The 26,358-nt window shown below is 46.2% G+C and overlaps 2 protein-coding genes across 6 annotated transcripts in view; both read left to right on the top strand.

The window, feature by feature from the left end:
• Positions 1-2,435: 2,435 nt before the first annotated feature.
• UNG (uracil DNA glycosylase) lies at positions 2,436-25,546 on the top strand. The gene is made up of 7 exons (XM_022551016.3): positions 2,436-2,640; positions 3,302-3,508; positions 4,255-4,350; positions 6,882-6,979; positions 7,632-7,720; positions 9,308-9,486; positions 13,649-25,546. The coding sequence occupies exons 1-7, from the start codon at positions 2,512-2,514 to the stop codon at positions 13,787-13,789; spliced, it is 939 nt and encodes a 312-aa protein (XP_022406724.2). The 5' UTR covers positions 2,436-2,511; the 3' UTR covers positions 13,790-25,546.
• The window catches only part of ACACB (acetyl-CoA carboxylase beta), a 141,439-nt gene continuing 119,341 nt past the window's right edge, over positions 4,261-26,358 (top strand). For 4 of the 5 annotated variants that reach the window (XM_089894597.1, XM_022551013.3, XM_089894598.1 and 1 more), the window contains exon 1: positions 4,261-4,350. The gene's annotated coding sequence lies outside the window, so the exon portion shown is untranslated. Of the gene's footprint in view, positions 4,351-9,396; positions 9,487-26,358 lie in introns of those variants that run through there. The other variant, XM_089894596.1, reaches the window with a different exon arrangement.

Below are 26,358 nucleotides of genomic sequence, written 5' to 3'. Positions count from 1 at the left end.
TTGCTGAGTAAGCTGCCCTTGTACTCATGCCCTACAATTTGTCCACCCGCTTGCCACTTGAGGGGCATTTGGGTTGTTTCCAGTTTGGGGAAAATACAAATAAGGTCACTATATCTATTCATGTACAAGCTCTCATGTGAATATAGAGTCCAATTTCACTTGGGTAAATACGTAGGAGTGGGATCACAGGGGCACATGGTAAGAGTATGTGTCACTTTATACAAAGCTGCCAAACTTTTTCACAGTGGCTTTTATTTTCTTATTTTAAAAATAATTTTAAATTATGAACATCTCTTCTTCTTACACATCAAGCTCCTTGTCCTAGGCGCTGGAACACAACAGTAACAGAATCAAGTCCCTGCCCTCACCCAGGTTACGTGTTGGAGATGGAGACAGAAATAAACAAGGAGAGAATAAATAAGATTATTTTATTTTATTTTGGCCACACCACAAGGCATGCGGGATCTTAGTTCCCTGACCGGGGATCAAACTCATGTGCCCTGCAGTGGAAGCGCAGAGCCTTAATCACTGGACCTCCAGGGAAGTCCCAATAAGATCATCTTAGATAGTACAGAAGCTGTAAATAGAGTGACCTGCTAGAAAGTGGGGCAGGAGGAGAAGGCCCTTCAGAGGCAGGGTCTCGAGCTGAGACCTGAGGTTTTCCAGGCAGGGGGACAGTGCATGCAAGGTGTAAGACCACACAAGGGACAGCTGGGTATGCCTGGTGACTGTGCTGAGAACCAGACTCATCATGTCACAGCAGCTGGGCTTCCGTGAGAGGGTGAAGCAGCCTTGCCAACTGGTAGGAAGCAGGGATTTTTTTTAAAACCATTTTTAAAAGTTGAAGTATAGTTAATTTACAATGTTGTGTTAGTTTCAGGTGTACCGCAAAGTGATTCAGTTATACATATATACATATATTCTTTTTTCGGATTATTTTCCATTATAGGTTCCATTGAATATAGTTCCCTGTGCTATACAGTAGATCCTTGTTGTTTATCTATTTCATATATAGTACTGTGTACATGTTAACCCCAAACTCCTAATTTATCTCTGCCCCATCCCCTCTGGTAACCATAAATTTGTTTTCTATGTCTGTGAATCTATTTCTGTTTTGTAAATACGTTTATTTCTATCATGTTTTTAGATTCCACATATGTGATATGATATTTGTCTTTCTCTGACTTCACTTAGTATGATAATCTCTAGGTCCATCCATGTTGCTGCAGATGGCATTATTTTGTTCTTTGTTACGGCTAATATTCCATTTGTGTATATACCACAGCTTCTTTATCCATTTATCTGTCAATGGACGTTTAGGTTGCTTCCATGTCTTGGCTATTGTAAATAGTGCTGCTATGAACATTGGGGCGCATATACCTTTTCGAATTAGAGTTTTTTCCCTATATATGCCCAGGAGTGGGATTGTTGGATCATATGATAACTTTATTTTTAGTTTCTTTAGGGAACCTCCATACTGGTCTCCATAGTGGCTGCACCAATTTACATTCCCACCAACAGTGTAGGAGGGGTCCTTTTTCTCCACACCATCTCCAGCATTTACTACTTGTAGACACTTTAATGATGGCCATTCTGACTGGTGTGAGGTGATACCTCATTGTAGTTTTAATTTGCATTTCTCTAATAATTAGAGATGTTGAGCATCTTTTCCTGTGCCTGTTGACCATCTGTATGTATGTAGAAGCAAGGATTTTATTCCAAACATATTTGGAAGCTATAGGATTTTAACCTGGGGATTATTATGGTGTAATTTACATTTCAAAAAGATGATTAGGTAGGAAAAGAGAAGACCCGCTGGGACTGTAGTTAGTAGACCGGAGATTGAGAACAGCATTTGAATTTGGGCTTTATTATGGAGATGAACCCAAGAGGACCTGTCCACAGTTTGGATGTGGGGAGGGAGGGAGAGGGGAAGAATCCCAGGTGTATGGGGATGTCTTTCAGAGGATGACTAGTTTGGAGTTTAACCTTAATGACCTCTGTTAAAGTCTCCCCCAAACCTTACAGGTTAGGCTTCTAGACCTTGGTTTGTCGTCAGTAAAACAGGTCGTGAAAATTGGACAACTAAAAGCAAAACAATTACTTTTTTTTTTTTTTTTAACAATTACTATTTTAAAGCTAATTTCACTCCCACAAAAAAACCCACGGGGCGGGTACTTTTAAGTTCTTTCACAGGCTGAGAGGTGGAGGGACTTGCCCAAGGCAGAGGTATGATGGGTGAGAAGAATGAATGAAAGAGTAAACATCTGAGTGAACCGACCTAAGGAACCCCGCCCGCTCTAAAGACCTTTCTGAGCCCCACTTCGCCTCAGGGACCTTACCCAGCGGCCCCTCCCACACATGCGCACTAGGACCTCCGCTGCCCCCTCGCCCACACCCCCCCGGTCGGAGCATGCGCGGGTTGCTTGGCGCCAATTGCTGACCGCCGCGGCTAGCGCCAAGCTCGCGGGTCCCCGGGCAGCGCGCGTTCGCTCCCTCCTCGGCTCCAGGATGATTGGCCAGAAGACCCTCTACTCCTTCTTCTCCCCGAGCCCCTCCAGGAAGCGACGTGCCTGCAGCTCCGAGCCGGCCGAGCAGTGGAACGGCGTGGCGGCGGTAGCTGAGAGCGGGGATGAGGCGGTAAGGCGCGGCGGGGACCGCTCGTGGGGCCGGGGGTCAGGGGGAAGGGAGGGTGAGGAGGGCGAAGAGGGCGAGGAGGGCGGCGGACCCCGCGCGACCGAGGGGTTGCTGGAACATGGGGCTGACTGGGTAAACTGGGGCCTCCACGTGTTCAAAACAGCCGCCGTGGCGCCTCATCGGCGGCCATGCTGAGGGGTCAGCCAATGGAGGCGAACCTCGGGGCCCACGGCGCCAATCAGAGGCGAGGGGCCCGGCTCACCCTCCAATCAGAGGAGGGAGGGGGGTGGGTCCTGGAGGGGAGGGTTTTTGCCGCGAAAAGACCACGTGGGGACGCTAGTGGCGGGACCCGCGGGGCGGGGCCCTGGGTGCTGGGCCCCTTCTCCGCGAACCCCTAGCGAGGCGCTGCGGGCCTTGCTCACAGACTTTTTTCCTGCCCTGTTTTGGTACCAAACTCGAAATTTGGGGCAGCGGCCTGTTAGTGCCGGACTGGGATCAGCCCTGGGTTTCCAGAGTCCGGTTTTGTACGAGCCTGCCGAGCGGGGCTGAAACCCCAAGAATGGGTGTCCTCTACCCTGGGCTGTTGGGTTGGGGACGGAAGCTGCGGGCTCCCGGGAGAGGTGCGCTGCAGCTCGTGACCCGTTTCTGCGGGGACCGCTTGCAGGCCAGCCCCGCCAAGAAGATCCGGGCTGGGCAGGAGGAGCCCGGCACGCCGCCCTCGTCGCCACTGAGCCCCGAGCAGTTGGTCCGCATCCAGAGGAACAAAGCCGCCGCACTGCTCAGACTCGCAGCGCGCAATGTGCCTGTAGGTTTTGGTGAGAGTTGGAAGAAGCACCTCAGCGGGGAGTTCGGGAAACCATATTTTATTAAGGTAAAGTTGGAGACTGCGGGCACTTGTAAATATAGCAGGCCAAGCCCACGTTTATAGGATATTGCTTTCGTGAGCTCCTACTTTCCCTCCTTCAACATACAGCCATGATGTTTTGAATCTGCCCAGTTTAAGATTTTTAAAAGACTATGAGGTGATATCATAGCTTCTTTTTTTTTTTTTTTTTTTTTTTTTTTTTGCGGTACGCGGGCCTCTCACTGTTGTGGCCTCTCCCATCGCGGAGCGCAGGCTCAGCGGCCATGGCTCACGGGCTCAGCGGCCATGGCTCACGGGCCCAGCCGCTCCGCGGCATGTGGGATCTTCCAGGATCGGGGCAGGAACCCGTGTCCCCTGCATCGGCAGGCGGACTCTGAACCACTGCGCCACCAGGGAAGCCCTCATAGCTTCTTTTAACCCGTTTGTTTAGTCTGCTCCCAAGGAAAGAGTGGCCTGGTAAAACCACAAACCCGACTGAATGAAACCTGCCCTTTAAACAAAAGAGGGAGGGGTTAGCACCCGCAGGAAATCAAGGCTGTCAGGCCAATCAACTTTGACGCAGCCCAAAGAAAGGAGAAGGGAATTAAAATGTCGGGAGGGGAACTGTTGATTTTTACGCAGAATTTGGAGATAAAACTTGGCAAAGAGCTAGCTAAAAGCTCTTCCAGTAGCTTGCATTAGAAGCTTTCTTATTGAATTCTTATGCTTTCCAGTGAGAATCTGATTGTAAATCTAGTTTATCTTTACATCAGCTTATGGGATTTGTTGCAGAAGAAAGAAAACATTACACTGTTTACCCACCCCCGCAGCAAGTCTTCACATGGACCCAAATGTGTGACATAAGAGATGTAAGTACAAGTTGTGGATGAATTTTACTAAAAGGGGAGTAGGACTCAAATGGTAGTTTTTAATTAGGGACACTGGAGTTAAGCCACTGTCCATAATTCAGTAATAAATAAAATACTGAAATTGTGAGGTTTGGCGGGCCGTATTTTAGCCTGTACATACCCTGTTTAACTTTTACTGTGTGCCGTTCATAAAGCAAAAAAAGAAAAGTATGTATGTAAACCGTGGGTCTGTATGCTCTCACTTGTATTTTATTTTATCCTTAAACCAACCCCATGCCCGTGAGAGGTAAAGTGTGGTGGTGAGGAAACTGAGGCACGAAGCAGTTAAGTCTTTTTCAAGTGGTTGTCGGGGGTCCCACCTTGACTTGCGGCTCAGTGTTCTTTCTGTCTGACCACACCATCCTTTACCGTTGATGCTTTCAAACTCTTGACTTGTGGCCTGAACACATCTCCTGTTAACAGATTCCTTTGCTTTGGTTCAGTGTATATACAATGGCTGCTCGCTGTCAGAAGCTTGTTTGTGGCTTCCCACGGTGCAAACTATGAAAGCTGAGGGTGAATACGGCCACTTCCTGCTTCCCAGCCTCACCTCCACCTTCCATTCTCCTCCTTTGGAGCTGGACAGGGCGGTGACCCTCTCCTTACTTCTGTCTTTTGAAAACCAACTAGAGGCATCTCTGGCACCTCCCGGAAGGAGGCCTGTCCCCCACTATATTTGTGATGTGGGTTTCCTTTGTGATGTGGGGTTTTAGTATCTGCTTGCATTGGAGGTGTTCCATTTTTTTGTTCTCCTTTTGCCTTACTGATTTTGTAAGCTGAGGGTAGGAATCCCGTGATTTAATAAGCACCTGTTAAATCAAAGAGAAGTGAAATTGCTGAAGAAGCCATCGTGATAAGGCTGACGCTCCTAATACTTAGCAGACTTCACAGTTTTCATTTCAGAGCAGGCACTTCGAACGCACCTCCTTGTTTATGAAGCTTAAAAAAAACAAGTCCTATTAAATTCAGTACTAGTTTGCCCCTTGTTTGAAGTATGTCCTGTTTTGAGTACCAATGAGCAATATTGTAAAGAAAGACTAAGAAAAGTGCATGAGACTTCTGAGGATCAGATGGCCCGGTGGGGCTTCTTTGCCAATGAGCATGTGGAGGGTAGGGGATGTTACCTGGCTCCTCTGAGGTCCTTATCCGGGACCAGAACTGGAAAGCTTCCCCGCTCGGACAGGTTGCTTCATGTTGGGGAATATGCCAGGGGCAGTGTGAGTACCAACCGGAGGAATGGAGAGGCCCATGAAAGCTGCCTGATTGTGGGAACGTCTGAAGCTGGATTTTGAAGGATAAAGTGTATGTTGGCTACGGAAGGAGAGTCTTAAGAAGGAACACGGCAAAAGTGTGGGAATGAAGAGAGGTGGGTGGGCGGGCACCCGATCAAAAGGCCTAGTAGTATTTTCACACCACTGACGGTGACAGTGACCTCATTCTCCTCTGGTTCCATCCCTTAAGAGGACACAGGCAGACCTTGTTTTATTGCGCTTCGCAGGTCCAGCGATTTTTACAAATCGAAGGTTTGTGGCGACCTTTCATTGTCAGATGATGGTTAGCATTTTTTAAGCAATAAAGTACTTTCTAATTAAGATACGTACTTTTTTTTGACATGCAATTGCACACTTAATAGACTACCATATCGTGTATGCGCTAGGAGACCAAAAAATTTACGTCACTTGTTTTATCGCGATGTTTGCTTAATGAGACAGTCTGGAGCTGAACCCACGGTGTCTCCGCGGCGTACCCGTCCAGGGGAGCAGGCTCCTTCATATGCTGCTGCTGGGCAACTGGAGTTTCTTCAGCTCGTGGAAAAGCAATTTGGCATATGTCGATGAAAATTTTAAATACACTTAATACTGTGACCAGCAACTCCACTCTTCTGAATCTATTCCATAGAAATGAAAGCAGCAGTATGTAAAGATACATGTAGTAGGATGTTTACTGCATTATTTTTTTAAGGGAAAAAACTGGGAAACCAGCTGACTGCCCATCAACAGCTGAGCTCTGTTGACTTAAAGGAGGCCTACAGTGTATGATGTGAGAAACACAGAAATGTAGGGCGATGAGTACAATGACCCTCATTATATATCAATAGGTGATTATAAATGGTTGGATCAGGACGGGGTAGGGATGACCGGGAGATCTTGATATATTTCTGGATGGACGTACTTGTGACAAGGGCGTATTTCCTTTTGTAATTTGAAAAACGAAGGGGATGAAAGCAAAGTTGACCCCAGCTTGTTTCAAACACGTGGGTCAGAGAAGGGAGGGGGCACTGCAGCAGGTGACTGAGGGAAGGATAACTGGGTAATGCAGTGATGGTTTCAAGTCACCTGCTCCCTTCTGGGGGCTCTTAGTTGGGCCGGGAGGGGGGCCTGCCCTTGTCCTCATAGTATAAGGAGTCTTTTGTATAAGTTATCAGCCAGCCAAGGTGTCCGTTCAGACTGCCTGTACTATAGTGTTTGATCCTCGCCATCTGGTGTTCACAGGTGAAGGTTGTCGTCCTGGGACAGGATCCATATCACGGACCCAATCAAGCTCATGGGCTCTGCTTTAGTGTTCAAAGGCCCGTGCCACCCCCGCCCAGGTACGCAGGCTTTACAGGTGGCTCAGCTCCAATTGTGATCACTTTCAAATTACAGGTGCACCTGTTTGTGGGACCGTCACTAGCCTTTGGAGCGGGATTTCTCAGTTTCTGCACTACTGACATGTGGGGCTGGGTTTTTGTGGTCGGGGGGCTGCCGTGTGCGTGGTAAGATGTTTAGCAGCACCCTTGGCCTCGAGATGCCAGCAGCACGCCCCATCCCCACCCCATTTGTGACAATGAAAAGTGTCTTCAGACGTTTTCAGCAGTCCCTTGTGCGGCCATATCATGCCTGGTTAAGAACCCCTGCCTTGGAGGATTTTACATATCATTTACAAATAATGAACATTAAAGGTATAAACTAAATCCATCACTTGGGAGTGGGGTGGTAACTCCTGGGCTAATTTGCTTAGGTTTTCCAAAGTTCTCTTCCTTAAACCCAAGCACTGACCGAAGTAAAGGCGTTTGGCAGGTGTGCCTGTCTAAAGGAAGGGCAGCGTTTCCCATGAATCAGTGCAGTGCGTCCTGTTGTCCGCCCCCCCCGCGAGGGCTGGCTTTGCAGACTAACTCGCGTGTGTGCTGGAGGGTCCTGGACTTTCCGAATTGTGCTTAAGATTCTGTCTTTTTGTTTGTTTTTCTTCTGGCTTGCTTTCAGTTTGGAAAACATTTATAAAGAACTGTCTACAGACATAGATGGTTTTGTTCATCCTGGTCATGGAGATTTATCCGGATGGGCCAGGCAAGGTAAACCAGCCACTGCTAGATGTGTTTTGGATGGATTTCAACTGTCTTTTCTGTCTAGCTTGCTTATATTTTTAAAAGATACCCGTGAAGAACCAGAGAGCTCTAATAAAATGGCTAAGGTTTTGTCAGTCAAAGAATGTATCTCACCACCCCCTGATATCCAGGGAGAGGAGATGGGCTGGAGGTTGAATCCATTGCCAGTGGCCAGTGATTTAATCAATCATGCTTATGTAATGAAGCCTCCATAAAACCCCCAAAGGATGATATTTGGAGAGCTTCTGGGTTGGTGCACGCATGGAGATTGGAGAGAGAGGCAAGCTGAGAGAGGGCATGGAAGCCACGTGCCCTTTCCCTCTGTCTTGCCCTTTGCACCTCTTCATCCGACTTGACTGCATCCTTTAATATCCTTTGTAATAAACCAGTAATCTAATCTAGTGAAAAAAAATGTATCTCGCTTTTATCCTGCAGCCAGTGTTTTTCATGTTTTAATCATAGCATGAAAGGGAAAAGTTGGTTCCTTGTCATTCATATTTTACGTTGAACCACTCAACTTCGACCATTCAGAAGGTGGCCTCAAGTTTTCTCATTTTGACACACGGGTTATGTTTTGTGTGTTTAATACCTATCTGTGGGACGTCTTTCTCCTTTTTTAACAAACTATAATCAGGATAAGGAAAGAATATCTGCTCTTTCCTTGCAGTGAGATTTTTGTTTCAGTGAAACGTCTTGGCCTCCTTGTGTTACTTTCCAGGGTTATTTCATATCAGTTAGGGTATTTTTTCTTTTTTGTGTGTGTGGTATGCGGGCGTCTCACTGTTGTGGCCTCTCCTGTTACGGAGCACAGGCTCCGGACATGAAGGCTCAGCGGCCATGGCTCACGGGCCCAGCCGCTCTACGGCATGTGGGATCTTCCTGGACCGGGGCACGAACCCGTATCCCCTGCATTGGCAGGCGGACTCTCAACCACTGTGCCACCAGGGAAGCCCAGGGTATATTTTTTTAAACAATTCTTTCTGATGATGGATATAATGCACGGTCACTGTTGCAAACTCAGAAGTTCGGTCTTGAAAGTGCAGAGGTGAAAATGAATCTCACACAGAGGCACCAGCTGGTCACGTCCTAATGCTTTCTCCACCACCTGATTTCAGGTGGCTGCACCAGCTTACATCTCGGGGTGGTTTCGTCATGTGTTGAGCCCATTATTGGGTGTTTAGGCCAACTCGTTTCAGCCTCCCCCTTTTTTTTTCTTTTAATTTTATTGAAGTATAGTTGATTTACAATGTTAATTTCTGCTGTACAGCAAAGTGATTCCATTATACATATACATATACTTTTTCATATTCTTTTTAATTACGGTTTATCAAAGGATATTGAAGAGTTTTCTGTGCTGTACATCCTATATATAATAGTTTGCATCTGTTAACCCCAAACTTCCAGTCCATCCCTCCCTCATCCCCCCCCATGACAAGCACAAGTCCGTTCTCTGTTATCTGTGAGTCAGTTTGTTTCGTAGATATGTTCATTTGTGTCGAATCTTAGATTCCACGTTTCAGCCCCCCTTGAACCTCCTTCGCTGTGTGCTCGCAGGTGTTCTCCTGCTCAACGCCGTCCTCACCGTCCGGGCGCATCAGGCCAATTCTCATAAAGAGAGAGGTTGGGAGCAGTTCACCGATGCTGTTGTGTCCTGGCTCAATCAGAACTCGAACGGTCTTGTCTTCCTGCTCTGGGGCTCTTATGCTCAGAAGAAAGGCAGTGCCATTGATAGGGTATGTTTTGGGTTTTTTTTTTTTTTAAACAGGTTAGAGAATTCTAGCAGTCCCTTTATGTGGTCCTAGAAAGATCATGTCCTAAAATGAAGCTTATTTTCCCTTAAAACTGTGATAATTAGGATTAGGTTTCCCATCGAAAACTGAACAGAATTCAGGGACTTCCCTGGCGGTCCAGGGGTTAAGAGTCCGTGCTCCCAACGCAGGGGCACAGGTTCTATCCCTGGTCAGGGAACTAAGATCCTGCATGCCACACAGCGCAGCCAAAAAAAAAAAAGGAAAGAAAGAAAATTGAACAGAACTCAGACGAAATGATTAGTTGTGTATGAGGAGAGCAGCTGGCCAGCTTCTGCTTAGATGCAGTTGGTAACACTGGCATAAACTTGCTGCAGACACAGAAAGGTAACACACGTCCCCAGGTTCCATTCATGTAACAAACGATGCAGTAGATGATGAGCGAGGTAAGTCTCTTGCTTTCAACAAGTTTGAGGGTATATGGAAAACATGAAGAGTTCCACTTAATCGCAAGTGTAACCTCCCCCCATGAAAACACCGTCAGCGATAATTATTAAACCTGGGCCCTGGTTGCTGGTCCCCGACACCAACCCAGCTCTTCAGTCTCTGCCCACCCCACCGCATCCTCCCCCGACCCACCTGCGTGTACTTGGTTGCTGAGATTAAAAACCAGAAGTCATCCTTGAATGCCCTGCCTCATCCCCTTAAACCCCGTCCTAAAACCATCCTAATCCTGCCTCCCCTCTGTGCTGAGCACTGGCATTTCTCTCTGGGATGCCTGTGACCGGACTGGAGGTGATGCTGGTATGAAGGAGACTGGCAAGGGGAGGAGGGGGCATGGGGCTGGGAGGGAGGGAGACGGGAAGGAGGAGTGTTTAGCTTGGGCTACTGGGAGGCACTGAATTGGGCGGTGAGAGTGGGGGGAGAAATCATAGCATAAACACGTCATAAGTGAGGTAAAGGGATGAACCGAGGCGACATGGCAGTAGCTTATGGTGTATCAGATACGTGCAAACAGGTGTCAGGAGCAAGTCCAGCACTTTTCACACAGCATCTCTCCTGACCTCGACGCAGGCTATTGGGGGTGGGAGGGATACGCTGACCCTGCTTTGTACTGGGGCTCAGGGAGGCGAGGTCACTTGCCCACTTGCGGTGAATAGAGCTTCGGACTCTGATCCAAGCAGCCAGCTCACCTGGGCGGGCCCGTGGGGAGGCCTGCCCAGCCCACGGGCGAGGGTGGCAGGGTTCCAAGCCAGCCATCAGCTTTAGAGACTTGACTCACATGTCAGTTATCTCCTCCATTTTCCCTTAAGTGGAGTTCTACCTTTATTTCATAATTTAGGCCTTTTTTCCTTTTTTAAGGTAGTAGATTCACATGGTTAGAAACTAAAGGATTTCAAGGCCTCCCCTCCCAGTCCCCATCCGTTCCAACTCTTCTTGGCCTCGGGTAGGCACTGGGCTTTACTGTCTGACATCTCCGGCCAGTGTCTTTTTTTTTTTGCAGTACGTGGGCCTCTCACTGCTGTGGCCTCTCCCGTTGCGGGGCACAGGCTCCGGACGCGCAGGCTCGGTGGCCATGGCTCACGGGCCCAGCCACTCCGTGGCATGTGGGATCTTCCCGGACGGGGGCATGAACCCGTGTCCCCTGCATCGGCAGGCGGACTCTCAACCACTGCGCCACCAGGGAAGCCCCGTCCAGTGTCTTTATACACATGGATGCAAGCAGCAAGGGGGCGTGTAGGTCAGATGGAAGAGCTGCTTTCTCTAAAGGTTCTCTGTGAATGAACAGGATGTTTTGAGGTGTTTTTCTTTTCGTGAAGGGAATAGTAGGAATAAAACCTGGCATGAACGAACTAACTGCTAAGATCTGATTATCTCGGTAATGAAGTGTGTGTGGGAGTGATTTCCAGTCTGTGTCTTAGGGAGGTTTGTGGTCAGAAGCGCCCTTACTCAGTGTATCTGTAATCTTAATAATGGTTCAGTTTGAAAGTAAACAGTTGTTAAAGTAGCTTGACCATTAAAAACCAGACTTCCCTGGCGGTCCAGCGGTTGGGACTCCGTGCTTCCATTGCAGAGGGCCTGGGTTCGATCCCTGGTTGGGGAACTAGGATCCTGCATGCTGCATGGTGCAACCAAAAAAAAAAAAAAAAAACTGGTAGATTGACCATTAAAAACCAAGTTGCACATCTGTAACCCGGGGTGTCTCCTGAGCACTAGACCTATATATTCAGCTGCTGCCTTACTAGGGACCTGAAAGCACATCAAATGCAACATTTTCCCATTCTCCTTTCCTCGTCCATCCCTCACTAAACTTGGGCCCCTGGATGCCCAAGGATAAAAAGGACCGCTGTCTACCCAGTTGCCCAACCAGAAATCGCATATCATTCTTGACCCCTCCCTTTCTTTCCCCCTCTCCTTCCCCCTCTCCACCCTTTGTATCTATCCCCACCTCCTGCAACCAGTCATACACAGACTTTCTTCTCAGCCACCCCACCACCTGCCCAACTTAGCCTCAGGTCAGCCCCATCTCATCTTGCCCAGAGCAGAGCGTTCAGACGCCTTCTCCTTGGAAGCCCTCAACCTGGGCTCATGAGCTGGGGTCTGGGCACGGCCCCGGCCTGCCTGTCACCCTCTGTGAACTCCAGGCCCCCTGAACCACCTGGACTTCTCCCCGCTCCCTACTCCCCTGCCTGCCTTTGAACGTCCTGCTTCCTCTGTCCAGCATGTAGAGGTCTTTTCCTTCCCTGGAGGCTGGCTGACTGGTCCTTTATAATGCACACAGCTCTCGTGTTCAGGGGCCTGCCCCATATGCTGTACCCTGTGCTGAGCACCTGGCCTGCATCCCTTCCCGGGATGCTCTGCGCGCACGACCCATCTTTTGTTCTTCACGGGATCTTCCTGAGCTGACACTGCTGTTAACTTCCAGTCCACAGGTGAAAAGTGACCTGTGGCCTAGGGAGGGTCAGTGACTTCCCTGGGGCTGCGCCAGTGCTGAGTGGCAGGGCCAGGGGTTCCATGCCCTGACCCACACTGGGCTGCCCGGCTTCACTGATGGCCCCTCCTCAACCCAGCCTTGAAGGCAGGGGTATCTTGAAATACGATTATTTGTTGGGTGATTTTTTTTTTTTTTAATTTTTACTTATTTTTGGCTGCGTTGGGTCTTCATTGCTGCGTGCGGGTTTTCTCTAGTTGTGGCTTGTGGGCTCTAGAGCGCAGGCTCAGTAGTTGTGGCGCTCGGGCTTAGCTGCTCCACGGCATGTGGGATCTTCCTGGACCAGGGCTCGAACCTGTGTCCCCTGCATTGGCAGGCAGATTCTTAACCACTGCACCACCAGGGAAGCCCTGTTGGGTGATTTTTATTTAAATACAGGAAAGAATAAAGAAGAAAGCAAAAATGGTCCAGAATCTTCCTACGTTAACTACAGTTGACATTTTAAAAAATTTTAAGTATTCTATTTTGGTGGTGAGATAATGCAAACAGCATAGAAAGGTACAATCTTTCACCTAAAGGAACTACTATAAATAGTGTCTTGGGTCTTATCCCCCCTACCAAAGAATTTTTTTTAATTTAATGCATTTATCACTTTTTCTTGCTTTTTTTTTCCCCCTTGACATATTTTAGAGGTCTCCCTGTGTCAGCAGATGTAGCTTGATCTTGTTCTTCTAGTAGCTGTGTGGTGTTGTGTTAACAGAAGTTTAGAAAAATATTTGTAATCTGTTGCATAACACTGGATTTATAGTAGGTTTTACCTGATAGGAGCCGTGCACCTCCTCATGCCTGCATCTTTGTGGAGATGTGTGCATCATGGTGTCCTTTACCAAGTAACAGTCTCAGCAGTGGGACTGCTGGGTCATAGGACAAGGGCACCTACGAGTCCTATCGAGAGTGCCCATTGGAGGGCAGAGACGGGTGCTCTGCATCCTTAGGGCCTAGCCCAGGTAGTGGCTCTACCAACCAGTGGAGGATGAACGCACGGACCTGTGTGGATGCTGCAAGTAAACCAAACACCGTGAGGAAAGTGGGCGAATTTAGAGCGGTCACAGGGGAGCGGCAGAGCTGACAGAAAGCGCCACAGCCAGAGTGGTTTTTTTTTTAAAGTCCTGAGAGTGTCCCCACAATCTCACTCCCCGTCTCCTCCTCTTTCAGAAGCGGCACCACGTGCTGCAGACCGCGCATCCCTCGCCGTTTTCGGTGTACAGGGGGTTCTTCGGATGCAGGCATTTCTCTAAAACCAATGAGCTGCTGCAGAAGTCCGGCAAAGAGCCCATCAACTGGAAGGATCTGTGACCTTGACCCTTGGGGGTCAGGGGTCTTTGAGTGGTTTTCTAGAAGCTGTGATTGAAGTATCTGTCATTTACGAAGTCAAAGTCAAAAAACAATTTCCCTCCTAATTCTTCAGCACCCTGCACAAGGGCACACATTTTCCGAGGAGCAGCAGTGAACCAGGCAGCCTGGGAGCAGCTTTACCTGGCCAGAAGCACAAAAATCTCCCTGGGACCTCTGGCCTGGAATATGCTGCCTGTGGGTCAAGGTTCTTGGAAGGGAGATGAGGTCAAATACTCTGGACTCTGTTCCCCTTTGTTATTACTTTCAAGCAGGGAGGAGATAAGCACCTTTTTGGTACAGCCAGCTTCTACTTGTTTTTACCTGGCAGGTTAGACTTTAGGTTTTGTGGTGTTGGGTGTTTTTATTTGGAAAGGCCCCCTTTCTTTACCCAGCCTGGCGTTCCAGTCTTGGTCAGGTACACTGGCCCGTGATCTTTCACGGAGCCCTCAGGAAGCCTGAGGTTTTTGCAAGTTCCCAGAAATTAGGGATCGAGTTCCTGACCGTCGTACTGGCAAAAATTGCTAAGGAACCATCCTTGGTGTGAACTTTCACTTCTGGAGGCTGGGGAAAGTGAACTGGGTCTAGTCTATGCAATTAGTTATGTAATTCTTTGGGTGTTTCTGGGAATAAGGTATGGAGGTTGAACAGAAAGGAGGAGAAACGTTTTTGTTTTTTTTTAAGAGGAAAGATGCTTTTTTTCCTAGCTGCATCTCGTCTGGGGCTTGTGCCAGCATACACTGCCAATGTTTTTTCGTGTGTGGGGGGTAGGGGTGCGGTTAGACTGAAATCACTTTGGGATTTTTTTTCGGCAACACTGGTGAATTTTGCTTTTTTAAAAAAGATACTTAACGCAGATGTGTACATATATATATTTTTTAATCCTTTTTTAAGAGGCAGTCTTTATTAGGTGTGCACCTCCATCCCAGATGCCGTTAGAGCGCTGTTTTGCTGTTAGCTGGGTTAAAGGGTTAACCCCGCGAGAGTTTGGAAATAAAAGATTGTTGAAGTTTCGCTGGGTACCTGCTCCTTCTGGGCCCTGGGCGGACGCCCTTCAGGCTGCTCTTGGCTTGGGGCGGCCCGCGGTCGCCAAGACAACCAGTGTGGGCCGGAAGGGCCGCCTCCGTGCCACCCTTCCTCCTTCCCCCTTCCCCCCGCCCCTCCGCGCCAGGCCTCGGTAAGCCCTGGGCCGGGTTCCCGGGAGGGGCGCGCGCAGGAGTCGGCGAGGGCGCTGTGGAGGGGGTATGGGGGCTGAACGGTGTCGGGGTCTGCTGGGACCCTAAAGGAGCCACTTCGGACTGGAAAAAGCATTTCTCCACGGATCTTGGCATGCTCACCATGGCTGCGTGTACTGCCAAGCCCTGCAACAGTGCGAGGGCAGCTTCCCCCCACCCTCCCTCAGCTAATTTTCCAGACTCTTCTCTGGGCTTGAGGTGTGAGGCCAAGGCACTGGGAAGACCCCCTGATGGTGGCCCACTGACCTGGCAGCACTTGGCTCCAGTAGCTGGGGTGGAACATCCAGAGAAAAGGTCGGTGTCCCCTGCTGTCTGATGAAGGGAGCAAAAAGAATAAAGAAGCCTTGGGAACGCGGGTGCTCGTGTTTAAGTGCGCGAGAAGGGCCGCATCCAGTGAGAACGTCCAGTCTAACACGTTTCTTAGGAGGGCAGGGATTTGGAAACTTGCTTGAGAAGATTACTTCCCCTCTGGGCCTCAGTTTTCTCATGTCTGAAAAGAAGGGTTTATGATCCCACATTGTGCAAAATCAGCACGAAGATGCATTTGCAGTTTTCCCTCTGGTAACTTTGGGGTCCTCCACTAAGCGTTCCAACGGATTCCCTTTATCCAAAGAAGAAGTGAGAGAAGAATGTTTATCAGTGAGGTTTTAACACCGATCTCCTAATGCAGTGCTGTGAGTAGGGAGGAAGCAGAAAGCTCTGAGGTACCACAGATAATTGAAAAGCAAACTAATTTTTTTTTTTTTTTTGAGTTACGCGGGCCCCTCACTGCCGTGGCCCCTCCCGTTGCAGAGCACAGGCTCCGGACGCGCAGGCTCAGCGGCCATGGCTCACGGGCCCAGCCGCTCCGCGGCATGTGGGATCTTCCTGGACCGGGGCACAAACCCGTGTCCCCTGCATCGGCAGGCGGACGCTCAACCACTGCGCCACCAGGGAAGCCCCTGCAAACTAATTTTTTAAGAAATTATATTGAACCTTGGAAGTGTAGTGACACTTTAAACAGAACACAGAGCAGCATCTTAAATGGTCTATGACCACCCCCGCCCCCGAAAAAGAAATACAAATTCGATCACTGATTTTTTAGAAACAAGGTTAATTTTGATGAACTTTTAGCTGTGTAGTTGTAACTTTTTTTCACGTGTTTTCAGATTTGCTATGATTATAGCAGTGGGTCACTGGGTATGCAGAGATGTGTAAAAGGTGTTAAAAAGTTCAGCTGAGTAAATGAAGATCTAATTGGCATCATTAAAAGATTCATGAGTCAAGCACCATCTCATCTAGCAGAGACATACTCTGAGGGGTGGAAGGCATTTGTAGAAAGGAGGGTGGAACAAGGAAATCATCGAAAAAAATGAAAGTTCATTGGAGGAGAGTCAGTCCAAGTGACAGTGGCTTCTCATTGGGGTTTGTGATTGACACTTTGGGGCATCCGACCAGAGTCAGTTACCAGAGGGCATAAGAGCTTCCTCTCCAGGCCCTCGCAACTCCAGTTTTAGTTGAGGTTTCCTTTTATTAATTTTCATTTACCGCCTTTTGATCAAGATCTTCCTCGAAAAGCATCACTGATCCAGAGACAGGCTTTCCAAATTCAGCCTTCACTCCTCGGTGCCAGGAAAGACCTTTTCTGGGTGTCATGTCCCACACTGGAGGGAAAGTGCACCGACCAGAAACTGCCTGAGGCCACATTTGAGTAACAAGAGACAGTAGTAGGGAGAACTCGCAGGCATTTCTTATCCCAAGTCTGTATTTTGTCAAGGTTGTAAGCGTTGGAAATCATCTCAAAGCGCTGAGCTAGCATCACCTCATTAAGCACATCGTTTTCACTAAGGTCCAACAAACAGGAGGTAGAAAACTGAACAAGTATGCAGAGCAGAATTTAAAACAACATAACAAAACCATCTTTACACAGAACCATAAAGATGGTTCTAAACCAAAACCTGCACATACAAAGATGTAGCCAGGAGGTGTGCATAAGGCTCCTGCGTAAGTGACAGTATCTATGGACCCGTTCATTGTTACAGAGGCATTAGCATCATTCAACCAAGGCTCGTATACTGTATTATTACATATTGAAAGGCTGTCTAAATACATGGGTATGTCAATAAGCTTACAAATGGCCTGATTACATTGGCTGCCCCACAGAGTTTCTTATATAGATACTCGAGAGACCTCATTTTCCCATCCCAGGGTCGGGTTAGATTGAAGCAAAGAACAAGGTTAGGTGGGCTTAGTACTCTCACTTTATAAAACGGGCCCTTGGAACAATTTAAACACAGTGGCATTTGGGATTCCATTGAAATTACTTCTAGGGTGGAGCCAGGCCAAGTGGCAGTTGAATGAAGTCCAGCTGCAGGTGTTCAAGGGTCTCAGGGCTCCAGGAGCAAGAATATTTTTTCCAGGATTATGGACCTGGCAGATCAGAATCGTTGGTAGTCTGTTTTTTGCAGTTTTGTAGACGTCTCCCCACCAATGGTGATTCATAATTTGAGTCATCTTAAATGTACAATGGTGGATGAAGGAATGTAAACACAAACGAAAAATAAAAAAAGGGATTTGCCAGGGTTCCAGGAAGAACCAGACAGCCGTCTTGGGTTTCCAAGAGCCCTGACCATTCATTTAGTTTACAGCCATTGTTTACCCACCTTAATTTCTCTGATTCAGGAGCAGACCATTGCCATTTTACAAGGACATCAGGATGGCAGAAGTCTGGCAGTGAGGGATGATTTTTTGCAGAAGCAGAACGGATTGCATCCACATGTGTTAACAGTCTTTATAGATTCTGTTGCTGTTGCCTTTGAATGAGTCATCCAGGACATTTCCCTGATACTCAGGTTCAGTCCTTTTAGTGTGAGTCTTAATTTTGATGACAGCAATTTCAGAAAGTAAGAGAATAGCAATAAGAAGATCGTTTACTTGTTGCCCATTTTCTATTGGGGTCCCAGAGGATGTCATACAACATTTTAAGATAATAACTAGAATTACAAGTGATAATCATTGTACCAGGTCCTATCAGATTTCTAGGAATTTCACACAATTTCTGGAACACTTACATACCTGTACAAACACAACATAGAAAAAGCTTAGTGGGGACTTCCCTGGTGGTCCAGCAGTTAAGACTCTGTACTCCCAATGCATGGGGCCCAGGTTTGATCTCTGGTCAGGGAACTAGATCCCGCATGCCGCACCTAAGAGCCTGCATGCCGCAACTAAAGATCCCACACGCCACGACGAAGATCCCACACACGGCAATGAAGATCCCTAATGCCGCCATTAGGACCTGGTGCAGCCAAATAAATATTAAAAAAAAAATGTTTAGTACTATTTCTTGTTTGACAGTGCTTCTCGTGTAATTTAACATATCAAATAAGCCTAATTAGTTTAACAAATATTTTGGTAAGTTCCAGGGGCCCTGTGGGAAAATCCCAAAGTTTCTTCCAGGTCAAAAAGACTTCATTTAGAATTTGATTTGGGGAAGCTTGTTAAAAATATGGAAAAAAAAAAAAGGTTTAAAAACACTGCATAGATAGGATCACAGGTTACTGTAAAACATTACTTAGTTATTTAACCAAAGTGACAAAAATAAAATTAACAGGAAAATATAGAAGGTTATACAGGTGTTAGCAAAACTTTAGCTCTTTTAATATTAAGAAGACTCAGTTTTCCTGAGGAACCAAGGACCTGATGACAAAGAGCACAGGAGATCACTGTGGTAAAACACAAAATCTTTGCTTTCTAGGCAAATTACTTTTAAAGAGAAAGGTTTTACAATCTTTTATCAGGAGCAGATCAACAATTCCAGAAAACTTGTTCTTTCAGCAGATGAAAGAAAATTAAGCTTTAATTTTACATAATATTGAAGCCTATTTCCAGAACCCTTCTGGTAGCAATCCAAATTTTAAACCACTTGACTACAGAAGGTAAATTTGTCCTTCATAAGCAGAAGTTCTAGTTTAGACAAAATTACTCTCACTTCCCTTAACAGAAATGCATCTTTATTCTTCATGCCTTTTCTTACCCAAAACACATCCTTTCCTTGCATACAGGGTTGTTTCCCTTATTATTTCTAGTAGTTTCAATAACATATGTTAGAATTTTTAGCCCTGAGAAATCTTTAATTTTTAGTGAAAACTAAGAAGTAATTATGAACTGTCTTTAATATTAGCATTCTGTGGCTTGGCAAATTTATAAATACTTTTAATAGTTTATAGAAACATGCTTTTTGGTGTGGCTTAAAACATGTTTACTAATAGATCCACTTCGTTTCTCTGCAGTGGGAATTCAAAAGCAGATAAACCTATGATCAGTAATTAATATTCAATATTTTATCTTACATGGGAATGATCCATATATTCAATAAGTTTCTATCATTTAACTTAACTTAGCAAAATTCTAAAGTTTCAGGTTGCCGGAAAGATTTGTGAAACTTATCTGAAAAGTTCACCTAAAAAACCTTTTATCTTACATTTATTTAATTTGCTTGCCCTTAGCAGTTATGTTTAGATTACTTATGAAAATTTCATCATACCGAGTTATTTTTCTTGACAAATTTGTAAGCCTAGGTAGAATAAAAGTATTATATTTAATGCTAAAAACTCTAAAGACATGCCTGTTTTATTTAAGCCAACAAACTTAAACTAGCTTTTATTTACTGAAGATTATCCCAGATCACATGAGGCATTTGGGTTAGTTTCTATTTTTCTGAGAATTTAGAATGCCCAATCTTTAAAAGTGCTTGACCTTCAAACCAACTAAATAGAGCTCTTTTACAAAATAATTTTAGCAATACCATCCGGAAGTAGAAAAATATCTCACATTTAATATCTATATCTACCTATTTATCTCTATATATCTATCTAGATACCTTTATATACATGTACACAAATATATAAACAGATGGAAACAGATTATAAGTTTTCCTTCTTTTGTGCAGGACAGTTCTATAATGTCCTGATCTATTACAATAGGGGAGGTTTGGGGATTGGCAAAAAGGATGGACAGACCCCTCCACTTATTGTTGGACTGTTTCTTTCTCTCTGGGTACACAGTTCATTTTAACTTAGGGGAGGAGCCTAAAAAAATTACATCAGGCTCTGAATATCAGCTTCCACTTTTCTGATCATAAAGTTATTGAATCCTTTCAAACATCTTGTCAAGATTTAGCCAGGGCAAACAATAAATACTACTGGCAGTGCGAACATGAGTTGTATTTGTAGTTTCCCCTTGGCTGTTAAAGGGAATAACACAGCAGTTTACCAGAAAATCCCTCAGCGTCCCGTCAACTTTGGTAGGCGCCCATATGGGGGCATTTAAGTTGATGTTGAAGAATTTGCATGAAGTTTTAAGGACAACCACTTTCCCACTGTCCCAGGTGATTACAACTGAGACATCAAGTTCTCTGCCAGTGTTTTTTCTTTTTAATATTTATATATTTATTTATTTGGGGTACTCGGGAGCTTTGTTGCGGCATGCGGGATCTAGTTCCCTGACCAGGGAAGTGAACCTGGGCCCCCTGCGTTGGGAGCTCGGAGTCTTAACCACTGGACCACCAGGGAAGTCCCTGGGCCAATGTTTTGATAATGAACTGCTAAGAGGGTGAAAAGGGGGAGGCCTAGGTGTTGTTTTAAATACTTTTGCATCTTTAATTGTTTTAATTATCCTTTTGCAATGAATCTTCCAGTGAAACTATTTTGGAATCCTGAAGCATTTTGGTAGCTTCCGCATACCATTTGAAATAGGTGTCCCATCTGTTTGTTCAACTTGGGATCCCTTTCTCTCTAGCGTATTTTTTTTTTTTTTTTTTTTTATCTAGCGTATTTCTTAAATGAAGAATCTTGTCTGACTGGAACATTCCCCAGGATGGCCATTGTAATTCTATGTAGTCTTTATTAAGACTTTGCCATTTTTGTAGATATCTACAGCTTCTGGGACCACAGTTCTTAGACAAAATAAGCAGGTGTGTTGGAAGGTGGTGAGCTCACCTCTTTGGATATAAAGGATCTGTTTCTTTTAGCTAAGTCTTTGGGTTTCTTGGAGCCTCACTAATAATCTGGGGAGTGGGGAAAGGGTTTAACCTCCAGGCCCCAAAGAATGAGGACTGTGGGTTGATTCCAAACAAATGAGCTGCATCTGCTACCAGGAGTTCCCAAGGTGGAATCTGGGGGAGGATTCCAAATAAATGGGGAATTGTAGACTAAACTGTTAGCAGTTCCCAAAGTGGAATCCAGAAGGGAGTTGAAGGGCTGGGATTTTTCCATCTGGGAAATTGTGGTCTTAAAGGCTAGGGACTTAGCTTCAGGTAGAACCATCTGCCAGCTCAAGATGACCTGCCCTGTAAAGGAAAGCCAATGGGGTTGCGAGCTTGAACGCAAAGAGGGTGGAGCCCAAACAGAGGGGAACTTACCAATGGCCCTCGCAAACGGCAAGAAAGACAGTGAACGCAAACCATTGCTCATTGTCCCCGAATGTCATCAGGAGTTTGCTTTGGATCCCCTCACTGCCACCAATCTGTTATAAAACAAATTTAAACTGAGTAAATTTGAAGATCTAATTGGCTTTATTAAATGATTCACAAATCGGACAGCATCTCATCTAGCAAGCAGAGAGAGAACTTAAGTTGTACAAAACGGCAGGTTTTTATAGAAAGGAAGGTGGGACAAGGAAATCAACACGAGAAAAATGAAAGTTCATTGGAGGAAAGTAAAAGTTCAGGTGATAACAGCTTCTCATTGGCTGAGCTGTGGCCATTTCCATTGGCTGGGCTTGTTACCGGGCGGGAAGAAAATCTTCCTCCTGCTGGAGTAGTAAAGTAGTTGTATTTGGGAGTGCTAGGTATGTCTCTTCTGGTTGGGATCTGTAATTGATGTCTTCCTGTTTGGGGTAATTGATGAGGAATGGGAGGGTGTGAGAGCTCCCTCTACAGGCCTTCCAATTTCAGTTGCGGTTTCCTCTTACTAATTTTCACAAAGGCAGTCTTGGCTTTGTAGAGCAGGGATCAGCATACTTTTTCTATGAAGGGTCAGATAGTAAATATTTTAGGCTTTGCAGTCATCCCGTCTCTGGGAAATACTCAACTCTTCATTTACACGTACAAAATGTAAATGAATGGTGTGGCTGTGTTCCAATAAAACTTTATGGACACTGCAGTTCGCATTTAATATGATTTGTGAGTGTCACAATCTTTTGATTTTTTTTATAAAGCATTTAACAAATGTAAAAACCACTCTTAGCCCGGGAGCCATAGGAAAACAGGCAACACGGGCCGTAGATTTTGGCTCCCTGCTCTAGTACTTCCACTCAGATGGCAGCAGTGATGGGGCCCATCTGTTGCGTCCTCCCACTGCCTGGCCAGTTCCGCGTGGCTTGCTGTGGGAGCCTGTGAGAGCCCAGCCAACAAATGATTCCCTTCTCAGGCAAGGAGAGTAGTATCTATCTGCTGAGGGCTTTTGGAAACACGAGACATTCAGTTATGCAAAACGTTGTTCTGGGAACCCTAAGTTATAAATTAATCGTGTGAAAGCTACTATCTTGTTTGTGACTTAAGTCCAGTGGGGCAAGGACAAGGAGTGGGAATTTTTTTTTTTAAACTGTAGCATGTTGTGGGTATGCTTTCATTATTAGACAATACATTCTCTCCCTCTTAAAATTCCTCTTTGGCTTCAGTTTGCTCCTGGTATAAAAAGCCTTAAGAGTTTTGGATTGGAGAAGCAAACTTTTCGGTGTCTGTGTGTGTGACAGTGGCTTTTCATCCTTGTCAAAGCTTCAAGGTGTACAAGAAAGAACTGGTGGGGGCTCTGGGCTACTTGAAGGAGGGTCCTGGTAAATGACCTTGTTTGATCTCAGTGGGAACCAGTTTTTAAATTTCTGAAGTATGTTTGGAAATGCAGATATTCGTGAGAGGGGCATCCCCAGAGATCAATACATTGCTCCTCAATTGTGTACTTCCTGTGTCCTTGTGTCCCTCTCAGTTAGTGGTGTTTGGGGTGATGAAGGGGGGATCTGGCTTCTAGAAAATGCTATGCCATAAACAGAGTGTCCAGGGAGAACTGAGCCACAGAAGGAGTTCTTTGTGTGTGTGGAACAGGAGGGGGAAGTGTTTCTAGTCTTTTGAGAATAAGGAATTTCATTAAAAAAAAATATTAAGTGCCTGTTATGAGCAAGCCACCATGCTAGAAGTTCAGTGCACACCATTTCGTTTAATTTTCTCAACCACGTGGTGAAGTAATTAGATGAAGAAACAGGCTTGGCTATTTGCCCAAAGCCACAGGTGACAGAGCAAGGATTCAAACTCAAGTCAACCTGATTTCAAATCCCAATAGCATTACCACTCCTGACACTCTGCCCAGATCACAATTATTTGGAGTCATCGAGGAGGGATTTTCGATGGAGTGTTAACGAAATTTCCCTGAGTCACAGATGGCTCTCCCCAGAGACATAGGAGACCATGTCTATATTTTGAGAGATGCTTCTTCTGAAGGATTGTATGAGCTACTCTAGAGTGAAGTAGGCTTGATAAATAATCTAAGCACCGTCATCGGCTGAGTCCTCGAGCTGCATTATTTCATCCCCAGCTCCTATAAAACACATGTGCTGCTCTCCCAGGCTCCCGCTGTGATACCCAGGCTCCAAGAGGACACGGCAGCAGGTGAGAAATATGCTTCCCGCTTACAAGTCCAATGAAGAAAATTCCAAGAAGTCCACTATTTGATAACTCTTCTTTCTTGGAAAACAAGCCCAGAAATGAAGTTGCTCTGGCATGGTGAAGGCTGCACCTGCACAGTCACTATTGAAATCATTTTTGCATCAGTTCAGGGCCCTTACAGATTTTTCCACTTGCCAAGCCACTGAACTGCGGTCCCCCTTAGCTTTTCTTGGAGCACAATGCAATGCCACCCCCACTTTAAAAAAAATTTTTATTGGAGTATGGTTGCTTTACAATGTTGTGTTAGCCTCCACTGCACAACAAAATTCATCAGCCATACACGTACAGATATCCCCTCCCTTTTGGACTTCCCTCCCATTTAGGTTACCACAGTGCATCAGGTAGAGTTCCCTGTGATATACAGTATGTTCCCATCGGTTGTTGCAATGCCCTTTTGTGTGGCCTCTGCTTTCCCTGCTCTGGCTTGGACCTGGACGTGACCTTTATCCTACATGCCTCGGGCTCTCCTCGAGCTGTAGAACACTCTGTCACTGTGGCATAGGCTGGATTTCTGTCTTCCCCGCCAGCCTGAGCGAGAGCCAGCTGACCCTGGCTGGGAACGGAGCTGTTTTGTTTCTTTTTCCCCCACAAGTCCCGAAAAATAGGAAACATTTCATCAAGTGGCATCTTCCTGGAGAGGTTTTTACAAAATCTCTTCCGGGGAGAGGAGCCAGAAGAGTTTTTGATAACGATCATCTTAACCCATTCAAGCCTTCACTGTGGGCTTGTTCCAGAAGCCATTTCTCAAACACCCAACAACCTGCATGGGGTTAATTTTCAGCATGTCACAGGAGGGCCAGAATGACTTTGGACTTTAGCTGCGCCGTGGCTTAGATATCTAGGGATTTTGAAATAAAGCGAGTGATGGGATTAAAAGGAGGGAGGCAGAACTGCTCCCATTTCACCTGGGTTATGCCTCCTCTTCAGAGTCTTGAAAGTTAAGCGCTCTGGGGATATTTTTAAATGGCAGGGGCCAGTTAATCTAAAAGTGACATTTACAGTCACGGCAGTGAGCAACTAGCTGGCTGAGATGCAGGTCCTCGGCTCACAGGGAACCCGGAAAACCTCAGCCTGAACGCACAATTGAGAGGACACGGGAGAAAAGGTGGAGAGATAGTGGTAAGTGAGTTCCTCCCCTCCCTGGGGTCACTGACCATTCAGCCAGCATCCATGTGAATAGGAATTTAACACATAGTGAGGGCAGCCCCTGGACAGAGGCTTGCATGCGGGCACAGAGGCGCGGCTGTTTGCGGGAAGCTGATGTAAAGGGCTCAAAATGTAATGTAGATGAAGGACCTTTTCTTTGCTTCTGTAAATGGTTATGTTGCTGGGGATCCCTGTGCAAACTTTCATCAGCTCCACACACCAAAATAGTTTAGGCTTTAGTTTTACCTACAAGGCAATTCTGGGAGATTTTGGCCCCCAAAGCTTCTGTCTTCAAGAAGAGAATTCTGGGGCTTCCCTGGTGGCGCAGTGGTTGAGAGTCCGCCTGCCGATGCAGGGGACGCAGGTTCGTGCCCCGGCCCGGGAGGATCCCACATGCCGCGGAGCCGCTGGGCCCATGAGCCATGGCCGCTGAGCCTGTGCGTCCGGAGCCTGTGCTCCGCAACGGGAGAGGCCACAACAGTGAGAGGCCCGTGTACCGCAAAAAAAAAAAAAAAAAAAGAAGAAGAGAATTCTGTTTCTTATAGATGTCCAATCTCTCAGACTGTTATTCTTTTTTTTTTTTAAAAGCAGACTCTGAGAGTAAAGCATTTCTGGTGGTCCTCTGTTGCTAGAAAGACACAATTTTCTTTCATTTTTAAGAAGCGTAGTACAGAGTAAAAGCCTTGAAGCAGCACAAAGTAAAATGAGGCGTCTTCGTGAACCGTCCTCTGTCTGTCCCTCCTCCTCCTGGGAGGCACTATCCCCTCATCTTTTACAAGGCACAGTTTGGTATAAAGCTTCCCAGGACTTGTTTCCTTCAGACGTTTTGTTCTGGGCATTCACTGTGTGCGTAATCATATCTCTCACGTCAATCATTACTGTTATTTTAACATAAACAGGCAGGACTGAGGGGGAGTTCCCGGGAAGCAGGTCTTTCAATTTAAAAGCTGAAAGGTATAGACATTGTTTTCTAAATAATTTTTCCTTCTAACAGTGTCTTGGGGGATCTTTACAAGATGTGATTTCTTTACTGACTTCTCCAGATTTTAAATGGAAAGACCCAGCCAATCCTAAGTCAGGTGGTCAGAGGTGCAAACATCCCCAGATCGTGACGTTATTTGAAGAGCTCTCGGAAGGCGTTTTATATTCATGCAAAAGAGTTTTATTTGCTCCTGCTCTGGTGTCATGTGAACTCCCTCAGACTCTAGTAACCTTCAGATCTGAGACAGAATTTAGACTATGAGGTTGTATGAGATACTTGATCTTTTTTTAAAAAATAAATTTATTTATTTATTTTTGGCTGCGTTGGGTCTTCGTTGCTGTGCACGGGCCTTCTCTAGTTGCAGCGAGCGGGCTTCTCATTGTGGTGGCTTATCTTGTTGTGGAGCACGGGCTCTAGGCACACAGGCTTCAGTAGTTGTGGTACATGGGCTCAGTAGTTGTGGCTCGTGGGC

The sequence above is a fragment of the Delphinapterus leucas genome, chromosome 14, assembly GCF_059928025.1.
Source record: "Delphinapterus leucas isolate spDelLeu-1000000601 "Yukka" chromosome 14, BTC_Dleu_Yukka2, whole genome shotgun sequence".
In the NCBI taxonomy this organism is placed as follows: Eukaryota; Metazoa; Chordata; class Mammalia; order Artiodactyla; family Monodontidae; genus Delphinapterus; species Delphinapterus leucas.
Note: the sequence above shows the minus strand (reverse complement) of the source record. Positions and strands in the feature narration are given on the sequence as shown.